Below are 21516 nucleotides of genomic sequence, written 5' to 3' on the forward strand. Positions count from 1 at the left end.
TTTGTGTTGGTCTTTAATTTTTGCTTCAAAATCGAAAATATACATATATGGACATAAGTTACGCATCATAATATTTACAAGTTATGCCGGCGCCCTTAAATTTACGTCCCACTAGACATAAGTTCGATTTTGAAGCGCAAAAATTAAAGACCTGGCAAAAATTAATGATCCTTCAAATCCCGTGCGGTTACTTCATTAGGAAAGTGTTTCGATTGGCTTAAAAATTGGTCAAACCAGCTTAAAACCCCTTTTTAGCTTGTTTTGGTGTTTGACAAATTTAAAAAGTGCTTTGAAAGATGAGTAGTCAAATTAAGGGTGTCAAGTGGGCGGGGCGGCCGAACCGGCCGTGGCTCGGCCCACCACCCGGACCGGACCACTAAGAGGTGTAAGGGATGGGCTAGGTGGGATTTATTAGGGAAATTTGGGCGGGACAAGGTGGACGACCCACCGGCCGACCCACACCACGTGATGGCCCACGAGAGCACGGTGATGGCCCGCCGGGCACCGGCCGGCTGCTCGGCCCACTTCAAATAAATAAATAAAAAAAGATAAGTACTACATTTATTACTAATAATAAGTATTTTAAAAACATTATATCCCAATAAATTAGGAGTCTCTTTTTACGGAGAACTTTAGTTTTCTTTAAAATTGTATTTTAAAGCTAGACAATCTTGTTTTCTCAACAAATATACCTTTGATACATTTTCAGTATATAGTATATATTAGATTGTGATAGTACTTATCTCAACAAATATACCTTTGATAAATCATTCAGTTCAATTTCATGTTTTTTCACAAGTGTCTACGCAACACATCGGTATCCCCCTCCACCCCCCCAATAGGCTAATACCCGACGCTCCGGATTTGTGGAGATATATGTCACCACAATGTTGACATTTAACATGTTCCTCATTTACTCGCTCAAAATGCATCCACACCGCACTTGAAGTTGATCTTCGAACTCGAGGAGAAGGTGGAGGTGAAGTAATGTACAATAGTTGAATAACAAATTTAGATAAAGGGAGAATTGTGGAAGAATTGTGTGAAAATGAAGAAGAATGGAGGGGTATTTATAGTTTGAAAATATGACCAAAGTGAAGTTATTCATAAATTTAGGGTTCAAATAAAATTAGCAACAACTAATTTTTTAAATTTACAACGGCTAGCTTTTTGAATTTGACGACGACTAAACTTTTTTTTAATTTAGCAATTTTATCATTAGATGTAAATGTTAATTTTATTATTATTAGTAAATGTAAATGTCTATTTTTGTATTAGAAAAAAAAAAAAAAGAAGCCCGGTCCACTAACTATAACCCGGCCCGGCCCGATTAGCCCGAGGTGTAGCCCCTATCCGGGGTGGGTTGGGCCGGACACCCTTTTCCCTCTCCAAGCCCGGCCCCCAGCCAGGCCCCCTAACTTATGGCCCGACCCGGCCCCTTGTGGACCTCGTTTAAATTAGGACTGGGCATAAATACCGAAAATTGAAAAATCGGATCGAACCGAACCGAACTTCAAGAAACCGAAACCGAAAGAAACGAACCGAACTAGTTTGGTTCGGTGTTTGGTGTTCACCTTCAAAAAATCGAAACCGAAATAGCCGAACCGAACTTTGATGAAACCGAATCGAAATTTAAACCGAAATTTATACATTACCCAAAAATATTAAAATAGTCCAGACCCATTAAGTTTAAGACAAAAAAAAACCCAATTATAATAAGCTCTCTTTTGCTTTTGTATCCCTAATTTTTCACTTTAGTTGAGAAAATCAAATATCCTTAACAAAGAAAGGTGACTAGGATGTGTCTTTAGGATTAATGTATGTCCTTTATGTGTTTTCTTAATTATTCTTACTGTATGTATATAACACCTAGTAATCCTATATTATGGTTATGGTTTTCTGTTCTTGTGTATCCTGTTTGTTTGATTTTGATTTTAATTTGTTAGTTTTATGTTTTGTTGCTTTTGAGAATATGAATTAGTAGTATAAATGGAATCGCTTCTAATATCATATCAAAAAAATCGAATTGAAAAAATCGAAACCGAACCGAACCAAACTTCAAAAAACCGAAACCGAAAGAACCGAACCGAACTAGTTAGTTCGGTGTTCGGTGTCCACCTTCAAAAAACCGAAACCAAAATAGCCAAACTGAAGTTTGATAAAACCGAACCAAAGAACCGAACGCCCACCCCTAGTTTAAATGGCCCTTCCGGCTCGGCCCACTTGACACCCTTAATTCAAATGACTTCGTTGCTTGTTTTAGAAATAGTTGAGAAAGTTAGTAGAAGATACAAAAGAATATTAGCATGGCCAAAAGGTGAAGAAATAAAATTGAGATTGATTTTGACAAAAAAAAAGTAATCAAAACGACAAATCTTTTGAGGACCTCTGATTAACAAAAAATAATAATTCACAAAACACACTTAAGCGCGCAACTAAGATCCCAAATCAAGTAGTACTAAAATATGTATGTATACTCGGGGATGATTTTTGTATTATTTATTATCAAGAGGCTTCATTTTCTTTAGGGAAAAGGGTCAAATATACCGCTCAATTTTAGTTTATTGGCTAACTTTGCCTTCCGTTAGCCAAAGTGATCAAATATACCCCTCTGTTAGCTAAAGTGTTCACTTATACCCTTAAGTAGATGGAAATCCCCAATTCGGCCAAAATTACCTATTTAATTTAAAATACTCATGCCCCATATTATAACCCACCCCGACCCACAATAATAATTTCACCCCACCCAAATATAACCTGACCAACTTTTATTATTTCATCACTTCACTCACCAAAGAGAGGGGAGAAAGAAGAAAAGGTCCGAGAACTAAGGATAATAGCTTACTGTAACATTCATTGGCCACAAATTGGTCAATCGAAAATTGGCCACAAATTGGTAGGGTGATAGCTAAGTGTCTGCTAGATTTTACTGGTGTATATTCTCAAGTTTACATCGGGACATAACAAGATAATGAAGCAATGTCGTGGACTTCAAATCCTCATTGAAGTGAAAGCCACTAAGTGTGAGAACATGATGCTAATTTAACAACCTGAAAGCTTATTGTCCCATTACTATTAGAGCTAACTTGTTAGTTCTTACTAGCCATGTTAGTGGTTCGCAGATAAAACCTATAGAGCTCAGCTTGCATAATATGCTGTAATTGAAAGTTCAGTCTCATCCTTTGGGCTATCAAGCAAATTCTCAGGAATGCCCTTATTTTGGGCCTTTGGGGTGGTCTTTAATTTTTGGCGCTCAAATTGGTGGTTTTTAATTTTTGCATTTCGCCTAGTACCATGAGGTTTGAGGTTCGAACCCCAGCTCAGTCAAAAAAAAAAAATCGCAAGGCAGAGTTTTATAGCAAAGTTAGGTCTATTCGAGCTAAAGTTAGGCCTCAAGTAAAATTTTGAACGGAAAACTCTATCTACAGCAGGTAGAGAGTTCAAAACTCACCAGAGTTTTCCATTCAAAATTCTGCACGCAGAGTTTTCCATTCAAAATTCTGCCTGCAGGTAGAGTTTTTCATTCAAAATTCTGCCCGCAGGTAGAATTTTCCATTCAAAATTTTGCATGAGGTAGAGTTTTGCATGTAAAACTCGGCCTTGCGAATCCAAACATCTGTCTTGCGAAATTTTTTTTTTTTTTTTTTTTTTACTGAGCTAGGGTTCGAACCCAGAACCTTGAGGTATTAAGCGAGGGTCAAAAATTAAAGACCGCCAATTTGAGAGGCAAAAATTAAAGACCAGTGCTTTTGAAGGGCAATCCACACAAAAAAATGAAAGTGAGAGGGGCGGGTCATATTTGGGTGGGGTGAAATCATTTTTTGTGGGTCGGGGCGGATTATAATATGAGGCATGAGTATTTTTAATTAAATGGGTAATTTTGGTTGAATTGAGGATTTTCATCCACTTAAGAGTATAAGTGAACACTTTGGCTAACGGAGGGGTATATTTGATCACTTTGACTAACAGAGAGCAAAGTTAGTCAATAAACTAAAGTAGAGGGGTATATTTGACCCTTTCCCCTTTTCTTTATTCTTTATGGCACCATTTAGTTTTCTTTTTCTTGTGGGCAAATAGCGATTTTATTCCCTTGTGTTATAAGATGTATTCCAGTTTTGATCTCTGTGTAACATAATTAACCTTTAATAAATATAAAAGTGCAATTTGATACCTCAAGACTTTTCATGTGGTAAATCTGATCGTCTTCTACATATGTCGCACGGTTGCATATGTATAGACATCTCTCAAGTTGCATTAATCAGACAATCACAGTTCGTGAGATGCGTACATGTCTGAGATTTGTAAATTTGTCAATTATCATCAAGTCATTTTGCCCTAAAGATAATCCTGTTTATTTTGATTAATTTGGAACTTGACAGTTACCAGAGATACTAGGCAATACACAAGGTTGTATTGCTTACGATAAACAATAACCAGGACACAGAAGCCTAGTGATAAATCCGAAAAAATTATTGATAAATAAAACCTTGCACAAAAAAGATCTTTTAAAAGATAAATGGGAAAAGGGCCAAATATACCCCTCAACTATGAGATATGGAGCAAATATACCTCTCGTAAAAAAAGTGTAGCAAATATATCTTGCCGTTATAGAAAGGATTAACAGACCTATATTTATTGAGATAAAAAAAAAAAAAAATTCTAAAACTGATTTGTTAATTCCAAAATGCCACGTGGCATTTAAAATATCACAATACATGTTTTTTTACTTCCCCAGACCCGACCCGACTAAAATAAAACCTAATCCCATAATCTTCAATTCGGTCATCATCCAGATGACTTACAATCCCAAATAAAAAACCTGGAAACTCTAGTTCCAAAATTCTCTGCTAGGTTCCGGCTATACCCACCGGTGGTATCGACTTCGATAGGAGATTTGTCGAAAAATCTCAGGTAAGTTTTTATTACCTTCTTCCCTGTTCTTTTAACGATTTCTGATGTTAAGGGTCTAGGGTAAAAAGTGCTAAAGGAAATCCTAAACAGAGAACACGATATTAGAAGGAAATCCTCCCTCACTAATTTCGATTGAAGAAGAATAATATTGACTCTGAATCGTTGAAGAAAATGTCAGAAAGCTCTGTCTCTATTAGAAGGTGTTTCTGTGGAATTGATGTCCTACATTTAACGGCTTGGACTCCACATAGTGCTGGTCGACGTTTTACAAGTGTTCACAAAGTGGGGTATGTATATATTCATGGGTTGATTATGTTGCTATATAATTTGGGCTAACGTTACTTACATGATGTTCTTTTCAGGCACGAAAAATGTGATTTTTGGGATTGGGAAAAACCAAGGTTTCCTCTCAGAGCAGTAGAATTAATCTACGATTTGAAAAGCAAAGAAAAATCTCTTCGAAGTGAGAAGATATTTTTGTTGAAGAAGATTGCAAATTTTAAGTGTTCCAACAACATGTTGGAGGAGAAGATAATGGAATTGGAGTGTTCTACTGTTGAAGTTGTCAGACCACCAACAGTAGTTGCTGGACTACCAGCAAATTTAAGATTTCAATTGTTAAGTTATTTTTCATTGAGTTGTTTTGTTGGGGACAATTAATTATAGGTGATAAAAAAGTTTTAAAATTGAGTACAGGTAACTCAAGTTTTAATTATTGAGTAGAGGTGACAAAATTTGATTAGTGATTAAGCGCTTTTGGACTTGCCCAATAGTTTTATTTTTAACACCTTGACCCTAAACTTATTTTTAATATTTTTTTCTCAAGTTTTATTTTTAACACTTTGGCCCAACTTAATAAAATCCTAATTACCTAAAATTGGTGGGGAAAAAATCCCAAAAATCTCACCAGCCCCCCGCCCTCCTCCACCACCACCACCCCCCCCCCCCCAATTTTTTTTTAAAAGTTTTGATTTTTTCCCCAAAAACCCCAACCCCAAATTTTTATTTATTTAAGTTTTGATTTTTTTTTTTTGTTTTTTCACCACCCCCCGCCCACCTCCACCACCACCCCCCAAATTTTTTTTCTTGAAAAGAGTTTTGATTTTTTTCGCCACCCTGTTTCTACCCACCCACCCACTCCCCAACCCCAACTTTTGTTGTTGCTACTTTTTATTTATTTAAGTTTTGAATTTTTTTGTTTTCAACAATTTTACTTCATGGGTTATTTATGCTCATTTGGTAGTAAAGATGTTGTTTTATTTCAATTCATCTAGTGTATAATTTTTTCAACAATTTACAGTTGTTGCAATTAGTGCTAAAGATGTTGTATAAGAGCTTCTGAATTTATTGCTTATGTTGTAGTTCTGTACTAATATGTTGCAACAACTGCTAAAATGTGTATAAATAATTTAGCTTACTTGTTGCAACTATTTTTTTTTTTTTTTTTTTGGGCGTTATTTTTGTGTAAAAGCCCCAAAAGTGGGTCAGTAAAGTTGCCCACTCTCAATAATGGATAGCTTGACAAAACTTAACTTGGGCAGATCAAATGATTTATATAATTTTAAAAGCTAAAGTTTGAATTCTATCCCTCCCTATTGTAAGCTATCCACCATGGTTAATTTTTACAAAAAAATCTACCTATAGAGATTGGACAGCTTCTACTCTTTCCAACAACTCACTGACTTGTAGCAACTGTTATACTCCATTTTAACCGGATCAAAGCGGAGTACTGTTATTGGTGATTCTTATATTACTAACTTAAGGAGTCGCCACCTAACTATTTTTAAAGGTGAATTAGGACACTTAATTATTAACTAAGTAAATGTTAAAAAATTAACTCCGATTAATGGTCTACTTAACTAATGTGGTTCTAGGTAAGGATTCTTAGTTATCCTAAAGGGAAGGTATTAAGCATCCTTTAAGATTCATTAACTACAGTTAACCGGCCAAACTTAGGTTAATTAAAATGGTTAAAATAATTATATAAAGTACTATCAATTAAGCAAAATAAGAAAGTAAAATGACACATGATTAACAAACAGACAAAGCAAACGGATTACCAATATAAGACAAAATTAAACTTGGCCAAATTTCGAAAATGGAACGGATCCTGGGTTCCAAACTCAGTGAAATTGTTTTAAGAAAAAGGTAAAAAATGTTTCTAAATTAGGCCAAAAGGCCAAAGTAGGAGTGGCGACCAGAACCTAAGGTAAAAAAGGGGTTGTGAGGCTGCTCCCCCCAAAAAAACCTCTTCAAAAATAAACTTGAAGCAACTATTTATAGGGGTAAGAAATAGCTAGGGTTTCATTGGGCGGGAATTTGAGAGATTACAATTTTGAAATGGGTCAAAGACTGTTCATATTTGAACGTTGGAGGCATAGCAAGGCTGGTAGCCATGGCAGATAAAGAAAAAGGGAAAGCAGAAAATTGTCTCGAAATGGTGAGAGCTAAGAGCACCTAATGCTAGTACAGGGGTTCGTTTTTACGAAATAGAGGAGTCCGCGACTTTTGTAGGATAAAAAAAAAAAAGTTGAACCAAACTAATACAAAAAAAAAAAAAAAATTACACAAATAGGATTCACGCACTAATTTAGTGCGTGAAAGGACCAAACTGCAAAATTAATAGTTTGGCCTTTCACGCACAAAATTTGTGCGTGAATGAGGCCTCCTCTTTGTCTCCTCTCAGATCTTTGTCTCCTCTCTTTCCTTGCACCATCTTCAACTATTCCCTTCATTTTCTTCTTCTTATTAATTACTTTTCCTCCTCTTTTTTTTTTTTTTTTTTTTTATGGTGAATAAATAAATGGGTCCTTTTTTTTTAAGTTGAGAATTAAAGAATATTGAGAACAAATATAGATTTTTTGACGGTGCACCTTTTATTCTTTTTTAATTCTTCTTTTTGTTTTCCTGTTATTATTCTGCTAGGATCTTGGTCTATCTAATACTGTTTGATTTATCTTTCTCTGTTTCACTGTGTATAGTTCATTTTGGGGTCCGAAACCAAAATGACTCAATAAAAAATTAAGTGAACCAAAATACCCCAACAAAAAAAAAAGTTACGGAGACGGAATCGATTAACCGCTTTAGCGCGAAGATTTTACTACGCTAAAGAATTTTTTTTTTTTTTTTTTTTTGCATAGCTCTAGCACTGAAGAAAAAAATTTGGTAAACTTTTTTTTTTTTTTTTTTTGAAAAAACTTAGTGTTTTTTCCATACTTTGACCAACGATTAGTCGTGTGTCAAGATTAAAACGTTAATATTTTATATAAAACCTGATATTTTTTTTGCGTACAATAATGTAGGCCCAATACATCAAGGATACATAGACGTTCGGATAGTCATTTTAGGGGTTGAAAAGGTGCCCGAAGTAAGTTTTGTTTGAAAAAAACTTAGTGTTTTTTTCATACTTTGACTAACGATTAGTCGTGTGTCAAGACTCCGAAACGTCAATATTTTATATAGAACCTGATATTTTTTCTGCGTACAATAATGTAGGCCCAATACATCAAGGATACATACACGTTCGGACAGTCATTTTAGGGGTTGAAAAGGTGCCGAAAGTAAGTTTTGTTTGAAAAAACTTGTGTTTTCCATACTTTGACCGACGATTAGTCGTGTGTAACAAGACCGAAACGTCAATATTTTATATAGAACACGATATTTTTTTTGCGTAAAATAATGTAGGCCCAATACATCAAGGATACATAGACGTTCGGATAGTCATTTTAGGGGTTGAAAAGGTGCCGAAGTAAGTTTTGTTTGAAAAAACTTAGTGTTTTCCATACTTTGACCGACGATTAGTCGTGTGTCAAGACTCCGAAACGTCAATATTTTATATAGAACCTGATATTTTTTTCTGCGTACAATAATGTAGGCCCAATACACCAATGTTTTTTATTTTTCAAAACATTAAAAAATAAAACACTTAAACCTTAAACAAAACTTACTTCGGGCACCTTTCCAACCCCTAAAATGACTATCCGAACGTCTATGTATCCTTGATGTATTGGGCCTACATTATTGTACGCAGAAAAAAATATCGTGTTCTATATAAAATATTGACGTTTTGAGTCTTAACACACGACTAATCGTCGGTCAAAGTATGGAAAAAAACTAAATTTTTTCAAACAAAACTTACTTCGACCTTTTCAACCCCTAAAATGACTATCCGAACGTGTATATCTTTGATGTATTGGGCCTACATTATTGTACGCGAAAAAAAATATCAGTGTTCTATATAAAATATTAACGTTTCGGAATCTTGACACACGACTAATCGTTGGTCAAAGTATGGAAAAACACTAAGTTTTTTTTTAAAAAAAAAAAAAAATGTTTATCCGAATTTTTTTCTTCGATGTCTTAAATTTTTTTCTTTACACACGACTAATCGTAGTAAAAAAAACACTAAGTTTTTTTTCAAAAAAAAAAAAAAAAGTTTACCAAATTTTTTTTCTTGCGCTAGAGCTATGCAAAAAAAAAAAAAAAAAAAAATCTTTAAGCGTAGTAAAATCTTGCTTAAAGGCTCCGTCTCCGTAACTTTTTTTTTTGTTGGGGTATTTTGGTTCACTTAATTTTTTATTGAGTCATTTTGGTTTCGGACCCCAAAATGAACTATACACAGTGAAACAGAGAAAGATAAATCAAACAGTATTAGATAGACCAAGATCTACGAGAATAATAACGGAAAACAAAAAGAAGAATTAAAAAAAGAATAAAAAGGTGCAATCGTCAAAAAATCTATATGTGTTCTCAATATTCTTTAATTCTCAACTTAAAAAAAAAACGACCCATTTATTTGTTCACCATAAAAAAATAAAAAAATAAAAAAGAGGAGGAAAAGTAATTAATAAGAAGAAGAAAATGAAGGGAATAGTTGAAGATGGTGCAAGGAAAGAGAGGAGACAAAGATCTGAGAGGAGACAAAGAGGAGGCCTCATTCACGCACAAATTTTGTGCGTGAAAGGCCAAACTATTAATTTTGCAGTTTGGTCCTTTCACGCACTAAATTTGTGTGTGAATTCTATTTGTGTAATTTTTTTTTTTTGTATTAGTTTGGTTCAACTTTTTTTTTTTTTATCCTACAAAAGTCGCGGACTCCGAAATAGAGTGTACCGTTCACCTGGCCAAAGTTGTTGAAAGTCAAAATATCTTCATCAAAGTGGAAAGAAGACAAAACGTGTATCTACTATGATGGTGACAGGGCAGGCGTCACTTTTACAACAAAAAGAAAATATGAGAGAAGTAGGGTTAGGTGTTTGTATTCTGAAATAGTCCTAAAGGGGCTGATGGGTTGGGCTTTTTTGTTGGGTTGGCGGAATTGGGTTGTTGAACCCTATTGGAGTGACCTGAATATGTTAAGTTTGGGTTGCTATTTTTTGGGCTTTTAAGTTAGCTGAAGGCATTGGCCTTTCTCCCTTCTTCTTTAAATTTTTTAAAGCTTCTAATTGGATAAAAATATATTATTTTGGCCATATTATATAATACCACATAATTTTAACATATTAATGTTAAGTAATTTGATTATTTAATATACCTTAAAAAATTATAGTTGTTAGCACTTAAATAAATCATAAGATATTCCAAACTTTAGTGAAATAAAAATGCTATAGTAAAAATATTATAGTAGCTACTTATAAAGTGTAAAACTAGAATAGTATTACTACTTGATTAAGCCAATGAACATGAGAAGCCTTAAAGATCATAAAAATGAAAAGGAAAGAAAATGATACTATTAATACTACTACTACTAGATTATTATAATAATAATAATAATAACGAATAAATAGTAATAAGCTTACTATGATAATAACAATAATTATAATACTTATCGTAATAATGGTGAAAATAGTAGTGACTAAAAATATTTCTTTTATTAATAATTTAGAAGCTCAAGGAAATAAATTGGAAGAAAGGACGGTCAAAATTGGGTGTAAACAAAAACAAGTAGACTTCTTGTTGCAGCAACTACATTAGTTTTTGGACATATTTACGGTTGTTGGATGAAACGGAGACAATCAAAACTGTCACCAACAACTAAGTGATCAGTTGCAACAACTCACCTAAGTAATATGTTGATTTTGTTCAAATCACAAATGTATGTTTTGTTGTTAATAAACTGTTGAAAAATTTCCAACAAGTAATAAATATGTTACAACCGCTCTATGACATGTTGGGGTTTTTCCAACAAGTAACAAGACTTATTGAACAACTAGTTAGCTGTTGAACATATCATAACAAATAGGAGGACTTAGCTTGTTGAAACAACCATTTATCTGTTGGACTTTATCCAATAAGTGACAGGGGTAGTTGCAATTAACAAATCTGTTGTAGCAACTACGTTACTTGTTGGGGTTTGTCCAACAAGTGACACGACTTGTTTGAATTTTTCCAACAAGTGGAATGACTTGTTGCAGAAATTAGGTAACTTGTTGTGTCTTATCCAACAAGTGATATGTCTTGTTCAACTGTTATGTTACTTGCTGCAACAAATACTGCAATTGTTGTAACAGATACTGCAATTATTGCAACAGATATTGCAGTTGTTGCAACAACTATGATATGATTCACCCATATTTAATGATCAACAAGGAGAGTCAATGATATTTAGTGATAAACAAAGGAAATTAATTATATTTAGTGATCAACATATATATATATATATATATATATATATACACACACACACACACACACTCTTAATCAATTTGATGGTATTTTGAGTCATGACAGATGATCAACGAAGTCACTATGCACTAAATCGAGTGATCAATAGAGTGATTTGATGTGAACTACTTAATTCACACATATTTAGTGATAAACAAAGGAAATAAATTATATTTAGTGATCAATATATACACTTAATCAATTTGATGGTATTTTGAGTCAGGACAAACGATCAACTAAGTCACTACGCACTAAATCGAGTGATCATTAAAGTAATTTGATGTGAACTACTTGATTTACCCATATTTAGTGATAAAAAAAGGAAATCACTGATATTTAGTGATCAATAAAGTGAATATTTTACAACAACTAAGTACGTACATTGTTGCAACAGATGAGCTATCTGTTGCAACATTTGAGTCATTTGTTGCAACATATAGTAACTTGTTGCAAAAGCTTCAACAACTATTTGATTTGTTGCAACAGATTACTCAGCTGTTGCAACAATTTACTTAGTTATTTGATTTTTGCCGTCAAGGTCGATGAATCATTTACCTTGATTACACGTTGTAACCATTTACTCAAAGCAACTCTTTGATTATTTCTAATAGTTGTTTAATCTGTTGCAACAGATGGGAAATCTGTTGAAACATCTATAATAACTGTTTGATTATTAACAACAGATTTGTAACTTGTTTGAAACTACTGAACATAAGGAAGCTGTTGCAACAGGTGAGGAATCTGTTGCAACAACCTCAACAACTTTTTGGTTTTTCCAACATGTGAGGAATCTACTGCAACAATTTCCTTGATTATTGCAATGACTTTATGACTTGTTTGAAACTACTGAACATAATTTGAACAAATGAACATATAATATATTGATACTGAACACACACACAATATAATATATATATATATATATATATATATATATATATATATATATCCACCAAGAAAATAAAATACAAACTTATAAATAATTGTTCGTTAGCCCCCTTAGGGCTCCAAAAGTACAAATTAATAGTTGTGATATGTTCAACAACTAACTAGTTGTTGCAACAAGTCCTATTACTTGTTGGAATAACCCCAACATGTTACAGAGCAGTTGCAACATAAGTAATTTATTAACAACAGAACATACATTTGTGATTTGAACAAGAACAACATATCACTTAGGTGAGATGTTGCAACTGATCACTTAGTTGTTGGTGACAGCTTCAGTTGTCTCTGTATCATCCAACAGCTGTAAAATATGTCCAAAAACTAATGTAGTTGTTAACAAGTAGGCTAAATTATTTATACACATTTTAGCAGTTGTTGCAATAGATTAGTACAGAAGTTGAAATAACTGCAAAAGTTCTTGCAAGTGTTGCAAAAACTACAACTGCAGTTGCAATAAATTCAGAAGCTCTTATACAATATCTTTAGCACATGTTGCAACAACTGTAACTGCTACTGTAAATTTTTGGAAAATCAGCAGCTATATCCAGATGAATAATTGAAATAAAACAACACTGTTTTACTTACCAAATGAGGGAAAATAACCCATGAAGTAATGCCCAGTGTTACACGAATTAAATCCTTCCGAAAATTACGTAAATCGGGTGAGTTTGCTTTTTTTTTTTTCTTTTTTCTTTTCTTGAGCAACGTTTTTCTAAATAAAAGAAGAAAGCAGTAGAGCAAAAGAGGAGGAGGAGGGGGTGGCGGGGTGGGTGAGTGGGGTAAGAAACAAAAAAAAAATTCAAAACTTCTTTTCAAGAATTTTTTTTGGGGGTGGGGGGGGGGGGGGCAAAAAACCAAAAATAAAATAAAACTTGTCAAAACTTTTTTTTTTTTTAAAAACCAAAATTAATTTTTTTTGGAAGGGTGGAAGTGGTGGGGTTGTTGGGTCAAGGGGGAGGGGGGGGGGGGTGAGGGTTGGGGGGGGAGGGAGGGGAGTTGAAAAAATAAAAATAAAAAATAACTTTTAAATTATTTTTTTTTTTTGGGGGGGGGGGGGGGGGGGGGGCGGTTAAAAAACAAAACAAAAAAAAAGATTCAAAACTTAAAAAAAAAAAAAAAAAAAATTAGGTGGGGGAGAGAGGGGTGAGGGGTGGGAGGAGGGGGGGCTAGTGAAAAAAACAAAATAAAAAATATCAAAACATTTTTAAAAATTTTTTTTTGAAGGGGGAGGGGTGGGAGGAGGAGGAGGAGGAGGTGGGGCTGCCAAAAAAAAAAAATCAAAACTTTTTATTTTTTGGGGGGGTGGGGAGGGGGGAGGAGGAGGAGGTGGCGGGGGGAGGGATGGGAGGAGGAGGAGGAGGTGGGGCTGGTAAAAACAAATCAAAACTTTTTAATTTTTTTGTGAAGGGGGGGGGGGAGGGGTGGGCGGTGAAAAAGTAAATAAAATATCAATTTTTTTTTTAAAAAAAAATATTTTTTTTGGGGAAGGGGGGGGGGGGAAGGGGGGGGGGGATTAATTTGGGGTCTTTTTGTATTTTGTAAAAGATTAAGAAGTTTTAAAAAATACATTTTACACCCCAATCTCCTTAATCCAAATTTAATTGAGTTTTGACTTGGAGTGGTCTCCACATGTCACCTTTAGTAATTTCATAACTTCACCATAAGTTAATTCTTCCAACTTGCTTTTCATAGTTAGTTTGTCTTATGTAATGGTTTTTCCCAACTTTTGGATCAGTTTGTTAAGTCGTATATAATGGTTTTTGGTACTTTTTGTTCATTTTTGTTGTGTTTCTTGTAATGGGATTATAAGTTTTTTTTGGTCCATCACGTTTTTTAGGATGTTTGGGGTCTTTTTGTATTTTGTAAAGATAAACTATTTAAAATCATAATATTTTACCCCTAAATGTGGCAAGGAAAGTCTTTCACTCTCTTTGAATCCGGAAAAAACTTTTTTTTCTTAAAAATTTGTATTTTCTTAAAATATGAATATAAATTAGTTTTTCACATTTTAAAAAAAAATTAATTTTTCAAAATTTTATAAAAAATCGGACAAGAAAAACACTTTTTCCGGTTTTTTATTTGAAAAATAAAAGTGTCCAAGAAAATGAAATCATGAAAATCAAGATCTTTTAAGACATTTTAAAAATAATAATCAAGCTTTCCATATTATTAACAAATCCATTTTTCCATATTTTAAAGAAAAATCAGTTTTTAATTCTTTTCAAACTTTTAAAAATGAATTTTTTAAAAGAAAAATCGCTTTTTAATTCGACTTTTCAGTTTTTTTTTTTTTTAAAACGGGTTTAAAAATAAATTTTTTAAAAGAAAAATCAGTTTTTTTATTCGCGTTTTCAGTTTTTTTTTTTTTTTTTTTTTTTTAAAAACGGGTTTTAAAAATAAATTTTTTAAAAGAAAAATAATTTTTTAAATTCCAACTTTTGAAAAATCAGTTTTTTAATTCACTTTTTTTTTTATTTTTAAAAACGGGTTTTAAAAAATAAATTTTGTAAAAGAAAAATCAGCTTTTTATTTTTTTTTATTCTTAAAAATTGACACGTATATATTAAAAAAATAAAAATAAATGGTTTTTGGTACTTTATTACGGTTTTAAATAGTTTAAGGGGTGATAGACCAAACATGTTTTTTTGTTGTGTTTCTTGTCCCTAATGGGATTTGTCAAATTTGATATCACTTGGTAATGCAATGATCAAGTGCAAATAGATGTCTTGAGATTAAAACAGTTCATGGTATTAAGTTGCTGTCCAAAATCTCCCTTTGTGTAAAAGAGTTTGCATCATTTGTAGACCTCCCAAAATACAGTAGGAAAATGACCAAAAATGCAGCAGCTACATGGCAAAAATTCACCAGCTAAATGGCCCAAAATACAGCAGGAAAATGACCAAAAATACAATAGCTAAATGGCAAAAATCAGCAGCTAAATGGTCCAAACTACAACAGGAAAGTGGCCAAAAATACCACAGGTAAAGGGCAAAAACATAACAGCTAAATAGCCCAAAATACAGCAGGAAAATGGTCAAAAATACAGCAGCTAAATGGCCCAAATAACAGCAGCTAAATGGCAAAAATGCAGCAGCTAAATAGCCAAAAATTGCAGCACCAAAATAGCCAAAAAATGCAGCAGCCACTGAACTATATTACATCAGACTAATAAGATGTTTTTTTCCTACTATATCTGCTAAAGTTTAAGAGTCTTATATAGCAAGATCAAGAACACACACTTATATGAAATTACAGTACATCTAAAACTCCCCCACGGTATACAAAATTAAAGGTATAGCTAGCAGAAATCAAGTTTAGAGAATAGTAATCTTATTCCCTAATAGATAACTTTCTCATCAAACAAAAAAGAATTTTGTTATCAAAACATGATTACATAGTCATAAAAGAGGGAAATGAAAGAAATTGAAGCTGGGATGAAATGCAGCAACTCAAATGCACCAACCAACTATCGAAACATTATTACATAGTCATAAAAGAGGGAAATGAAAGAAATATAAGCTGGGATGAAATGCAGCAGCTCAATTACACCAACCAACAACACAACAGATCAAATAAGTCCAAGAATTTCCAATATCCAGGAAATGAATCTCCACAACAACTGCACTAGATGTATTTTAGTTCAAAATTTAACAAACATGACTTCGATCCACATATCATCATCAAAAGAAAGTTTAACATTCAGGTGGTAAAACCAACCACAAATACCTATTCTATGGTTGACAGCAAAAGAAATTGTTTGGATTTACATCAAATGATACTATCCAACATAACTACCTAATGTCAAATATCATAAACTACAAAACGACTCGAGATCATCATCAAGACCCACAGGACATTTGCCCTTCCCTGCTAGTTGCTTCAATTTTTTCTTCCTTGCTTCAGCTTGAAACTGACCGGTAGTGACTGCTTCCATACCCTTCCAAGCAATCTTCTTTGGTGAATATGGTAGATCTGAAGGGGTAGAGACTCCTCTGGCATCCCCCTTAAAAGCAATCTTTTTGTTCCCTGTTGCTGCTGCAACTCTTTGAGACCTTCTTTCCAGCATTGGTTGTGTCTAAGAAATTACCATTGGCCTCAATCGTGGATCTTCTTCATCCCTAATCTCAGGACCATATGCAGTCGGGTCGGGTATGGAGATGTAAAAAAAATGAGTATTGTGATATTTTAAATGCCACGTGGCATTTTTGGAATTAACAAATTAGTTTTAGAATTTTTTTTATCTCAATAAATATAGGTCTGTTAACAAAAGGGTATATATGCACCCTTTCTATAATGGCGAGGGTATATTTGCTCCACTTTTTTAACGAAGGGTATATTTGCTCCATATCCCATAGTTGAGGGGTATATTTGCCCCTTTGCCCAAGATAAATTTAACAAAACTAGGGGTGGCAATTTCAGCCTAGGCCCAATTGACCCGCCTAGGTTTTCATGGGTTTGGGCGTGACATACAATTATGATGGGCTAAGTTTGGGCTAGCCCAACTTAACCCATTTATCGAAGGACAATTTGTAGGATTGCCCTTCGCTGGGGGTGGTCTTTAATTTTTGCCCTTCGCTAAAAGCCCCTTGGTTCCGGGTTCGAACCCCCGCTTAGTAAATTTTTTTTTAAAAAAAAAAATCGCAAGGCATAAATTGAGATTCGTAGGGCATAAGTTGGTTTTCAAACTCTGCATTAAGGCAAAAAAAAAAAAAAAATTTGCTGAAATTTTGCAAACCTCTGCCTTAAGGCATAATTTTGGGTAAAAGTTTGCCTTAACCCCAACTTATGCCCTGCGAATCCCAACTTCTGCCCTGCGAATCCCAACTTATGCCTTGCGATTTTTTTTTTTTTTTAATGAACCTGGGTTCGAACCCTGAATCTCCGGGTGTTAAGCGAAGGGCAAATATTAAAGACCACCAATTTGAGGGGCAAAAATTAAAGACCACCCCAAAAGAAGGACAATCCGCGCAAAAAAATGTTTACCGAAGGCAGCCCAAAGCAACCCATTACTTTAGCCCAAATTGACCCATTCATTATCCCCAGAAACAAACTTCTCAAACCCCCATTTTGGTTTATTAACTTCAAAACCCAGAGTTAAAAATCTTCAAACCCAAAATTTCAATTACAACAATTTCTCCACTTCTCCTCCAGCAAACTTCTCCATTACAGTAAGTTTTCATGTCTCTTTCTCTCCACCCCTCCATGTTCTTGTCGAAATCCAACCCTAATCAAGACTCAAAATTAATTTTTTTTCTTAATTTTCTTTTGCTGCTACACACTATTGCTACACAGCCAATTCAAAAGACGATTTTACACTATGTAGTACTACATTATTGGCTGTAAGCTTTCTATATTGGTTTCTTCCAATTGATGTGCAAGTAATACATTATTCTCAAAAAAGTTTTCTTCTTTAGCAAATTTAGAATGTACTGCCAGTTTGTTGAATTTGAAATTATGGTAATTGATAGTTATGAAATTTATTAGGATGTGAAACTTTATTTATTTATAGAGTTGATGATGATCGATGAATGTTTTTATGTGAAATTAAACTGCTTTTGAAAATATGGATAAATATTTGTTGATGGTTTTGGTTATTTGTGCAAAAACTAACTGTAGTTTGATATAGTATAGCTTGGAAATAATTTTTTTTTTTTTTTAAATATTGATTTTTGATTTGATTAAAGGTTAAGAATATTGTAAAGAATTGGGTTAAATTGGGCGGATTGAGTTACGATCCATTAATGTTTGGCCATAAATTGCATATATTTAGCTATTGTTGCCTCACATTTTAATATTTTTAATTGTCTCTTCAGTACAAATTATAATGCTTTGTGCTTAATACTATAATTTTATTATATAGGAATAAAGTGGTGTGAAGACAAAAAAATTTGGATCAACATTGAATAAATTGTGGCAGAGAAAGAAAAAGGAAAAAAAGAAAGGAGAAAGGAATGGGGGACAAGACGGGAGACACTACTAATAGTTTGTCTACCCAAACTAAAGACAAAACGAAAAGAGCAGCAAAGGAAACAAGTGAAAAACGCGCAAATTTGGACGAGAAAAATTTGTTCGCTGGAAAACTTCCTGGGTGCGCCGCCTGGGGTGACGCCCAGGGCGGGGCGCCAGGCTTATTTTCGGCTGTGTTTCCCGGTCCGAGTTGAATTTGATTTTTAAAAGTCTAGACTTTTTGGTACTCTATAAATACATATTCTACACGGGTTTTACATAACTTGGGATAGCTTAAAACCCTTAGTCCATAACTTTGGACCTAGAGAGAATTGGAGCCTAGTGAGTAGTATTTACGATGTTTTACTCTTCTTCCTCGTAATACTTATTTTGATATTTTTATTCGGATGATTTGTTGTTTTTCCTCCATGTCTATGTGGAGCTAAACTCTTTAGTTCTAGGGCTTTGACACAAACATGAAAGTTGACGTTTGATTATCGTTTCTATCTATTGACATCTTTGGGTTATTTATTTATTCTTGGTCTTAATTGTTTGATTACTTGATCACTAATTGAACACTATCTGTGGTGCGTGAATTGGACTTGAGAGAGGGAATTCACGTACGTAATAAGAATAAATAGTTTGTCCAATTTAATCATTTCGCTGCGAGGATAGAGATATACCCTTTAGCCTACTTAGTTGAATACGGAGAAATAAATGCGTTCTTGTTACCTCTGACGACCATAGAGATATAGGCGTTATAGTAGCATCTATAGGCTTGTGAGTAGTTCGAGAGAATATCATAAAGTTTTAATTAACCCGTCAACTAGTAACCCAAAGGTAGAACGATTTGAAGACTCAACTGGACTGTTAGTGGTCATAGCCCTAAATCTATCTCTTCTCCAATAAAAATCCGCTCTTTCTTGGTTGAAGTTCATTATTTGTTTCCTTTTATTTTTATTTAGTTTATAAATATAATTTTGGATTTTATTTATTGTTTAGATAATTAGCATTAGTTTATAGTAAATAGTTAATCATAAGTCTCTGTGGGTACGATATCTGGACTTTAAATCCTATATTACTTGTACGACCGCGTATACTACAAGCGTTGCGTTTCGGAACACCTATTTCATTGTGTGACCCAAATGCACTTTGAGCAGGTTGGTCAAGACGTGCCCATCTATTCATTAAGCCCATCTTGATTAGCCCAACTTTGACCCAAATGGCCCATTTGCCACCCCTAAACAAAACTATCACACCGGGTAGAACCTCTACTTAGATAAGTATTACCATGCACACATTGACAGCTTATAGCAAAAGATATGTGGCTTAGGATCTATCATTATCCCTAGCTTGACCACCTAGCCACCACCACCAAATCCACCAGTGCCTAACACTCATTGTTATCCATCGTTTCATAATGCTACTTTACCGTGCTATATTGTATTAGCTTTGAGATATAATGTTTGGATAGATCGTATCGTTTGCCGCCGTATAAGAACATTTTTTTGTTTGATTGCCCATTTTGCCCTAAACTATTGGAAATATTGAATTTATTAAGTTGTGCCAAATAATGCATTGTAAATATATTAAATTGTTAAATTAATGCAAATTTTAACAAAATTAATGAAAACGAGTAATGGACAAAAAGAAATACATGTAATTCCGAAACAAGAGAAGAAACCTCGAGCAATTAAAAATAGTACACTATAAAATCACAAAAGTTTTTTCACCAAAAAGTAGGACACAAAGACGAAGAAGGAAAAGAAAGCAGTTGACGAGCTGGGAAAAGAGAGAGACGTAAAGGCGAGCATTTGGATGGAGTTAGATAATATAGGGTAAAGGTAAAATAGGATTATGAAATATTAAGTAAGGATATAATTGGAAAAAGAAATTAGGTAACAAAATGGATAACACCAAATCGGTTGTTACATAAAATAGGGCTTTCATTGTTACGTAACGACTTTAATTTAACAATACAATACGATACATTTTAAATAACAATCAAAACAAACATTGGCTTGTAGTAACGATACAATACAATACAATAACAACATTCCAAACACGGTAAAATTCGTATTATATTGTCCTATGTTGTATTATTTTGATGAATACAATGTCTGGATAGATTATATTATTTTTCATCGTTACATAATATCACACATCAATAATTTGAAGGATAAAGCTACAAGAAAAGCAGGGTACGAAGTAGAGCAACTATTAGCTCAAAATGAGGGGAAAATAAGAAGATAAAGTAACGTTGTGATCACACCAAATTAGTTGTTACACAAAATGAGACTTTCCTATCGTTACATAACGATGGGTTTAACGATACAACAACAAAATTTAATAACAATCAAACAAACATTGTATTTAGACTAACAACACAATAAAATACAATAGGTAACAACCATCCAAACAAGTTATACAATGAGAAAAGCACATATACTGACGTTATAACAATATAAACTACCTGGGATGCACTGAAAATAGCTTGGCTTTGTATCCGGGTCTTCATTGTATCAATCAGGTGCATCATACCTTCCCCAAAAGCTCCAGCAATAGCCCCCATACGAACTATCAATACACTGATAAACAACAATGAAACACTTCACTTTGAGTTAATCAAGCTTAAACGTTTCCATAAATAAACCATAAAATTAGGTTTTAAACTAGCACATTAGTCTCAATCAAAAAACAACAACATACCCAGTATTGTCCCATACGTGGGGTTTGGGGACAGTGGCGGATCTAGAATTTTCACTCAGAGGTTAAAAAAAAAAAAACAACAACAAAAGCTACAATAAAAAATAATGTTGTCCTTGGGAATCAAACCTTGGACATTGGAGCCAATTTTGAACACCTGGACGGCTTGAGTTAATCTTTTGCATTTGCTCAAAATCTATCTTATATGTACAGTGTAGTTTTTGGCCAAAGCTATTCGGGTGAACATCCTCTTGCCCTCCTAAATCCTCCCCTGTCCGGGGAGGGTATGATGTATGCAGACCTTACCCCTACCTTTGTGAGGTAGAGAGGTTATTTTCGATAAAC

At 33.8% G+C, this 21516-nt stretch overlaps 1 protein-coding gene across 2 annotated transcripts; it reads left to right on the forward strand.

Annotated features, from left to right (window-relative positions):
• The first annotated feature begins 4757 nt into the window (after nucleotides 1-4757).
• LOC132040187 (uncharacterized) lies at nucleotides 4758-5664 on the forward strand. Of its 2 annotated transcripts, XM_059430809.1 has the most exons (3): nucleotides 4761-4911; nucleotides 5002-5198; nucleotides 5274-5664. In XM_059430809.1, exons 2-3 carry the CDS (start codon nucleotides 5083-5085, stop codon nucleotides 5569-5571), a joined length of 414 nt encoding a protein of 137 aa, XP_059286792.1. In that variant the 5' UTR covers nucleotides 4761-4911; nucleotides 5002-5082; the 3' UTR covers nucleotides 5572-5664. The 2 variants fall into 2 exon arrangements, with proteins under 2 accessions (XP_059286790.1, XP_059286792.1); XM_059430807.1 differs by having other exon boundaries at nucleotides 4758-5198.
• Nucleotides 5665-21516: the final 15852 nt, after the last annotated feature.

The sequence above is a fragment of the Lycium ferocissimum genome, chromosome 12 (assembly GCF_029784015.1).
Source record: "Lycium ferocissimum isolate CSIRO_LF1 chromosome 12, AGI_CSIRO_Lferr_CH_V1, whole genome shotgun sequence".
Lineage (NCBI taxonomy): Eukaryota > Viridiplantae > Streptophyta > Magnoliopsida > Solanales > Solanaceae > Lycium > Lycium ferocissimum.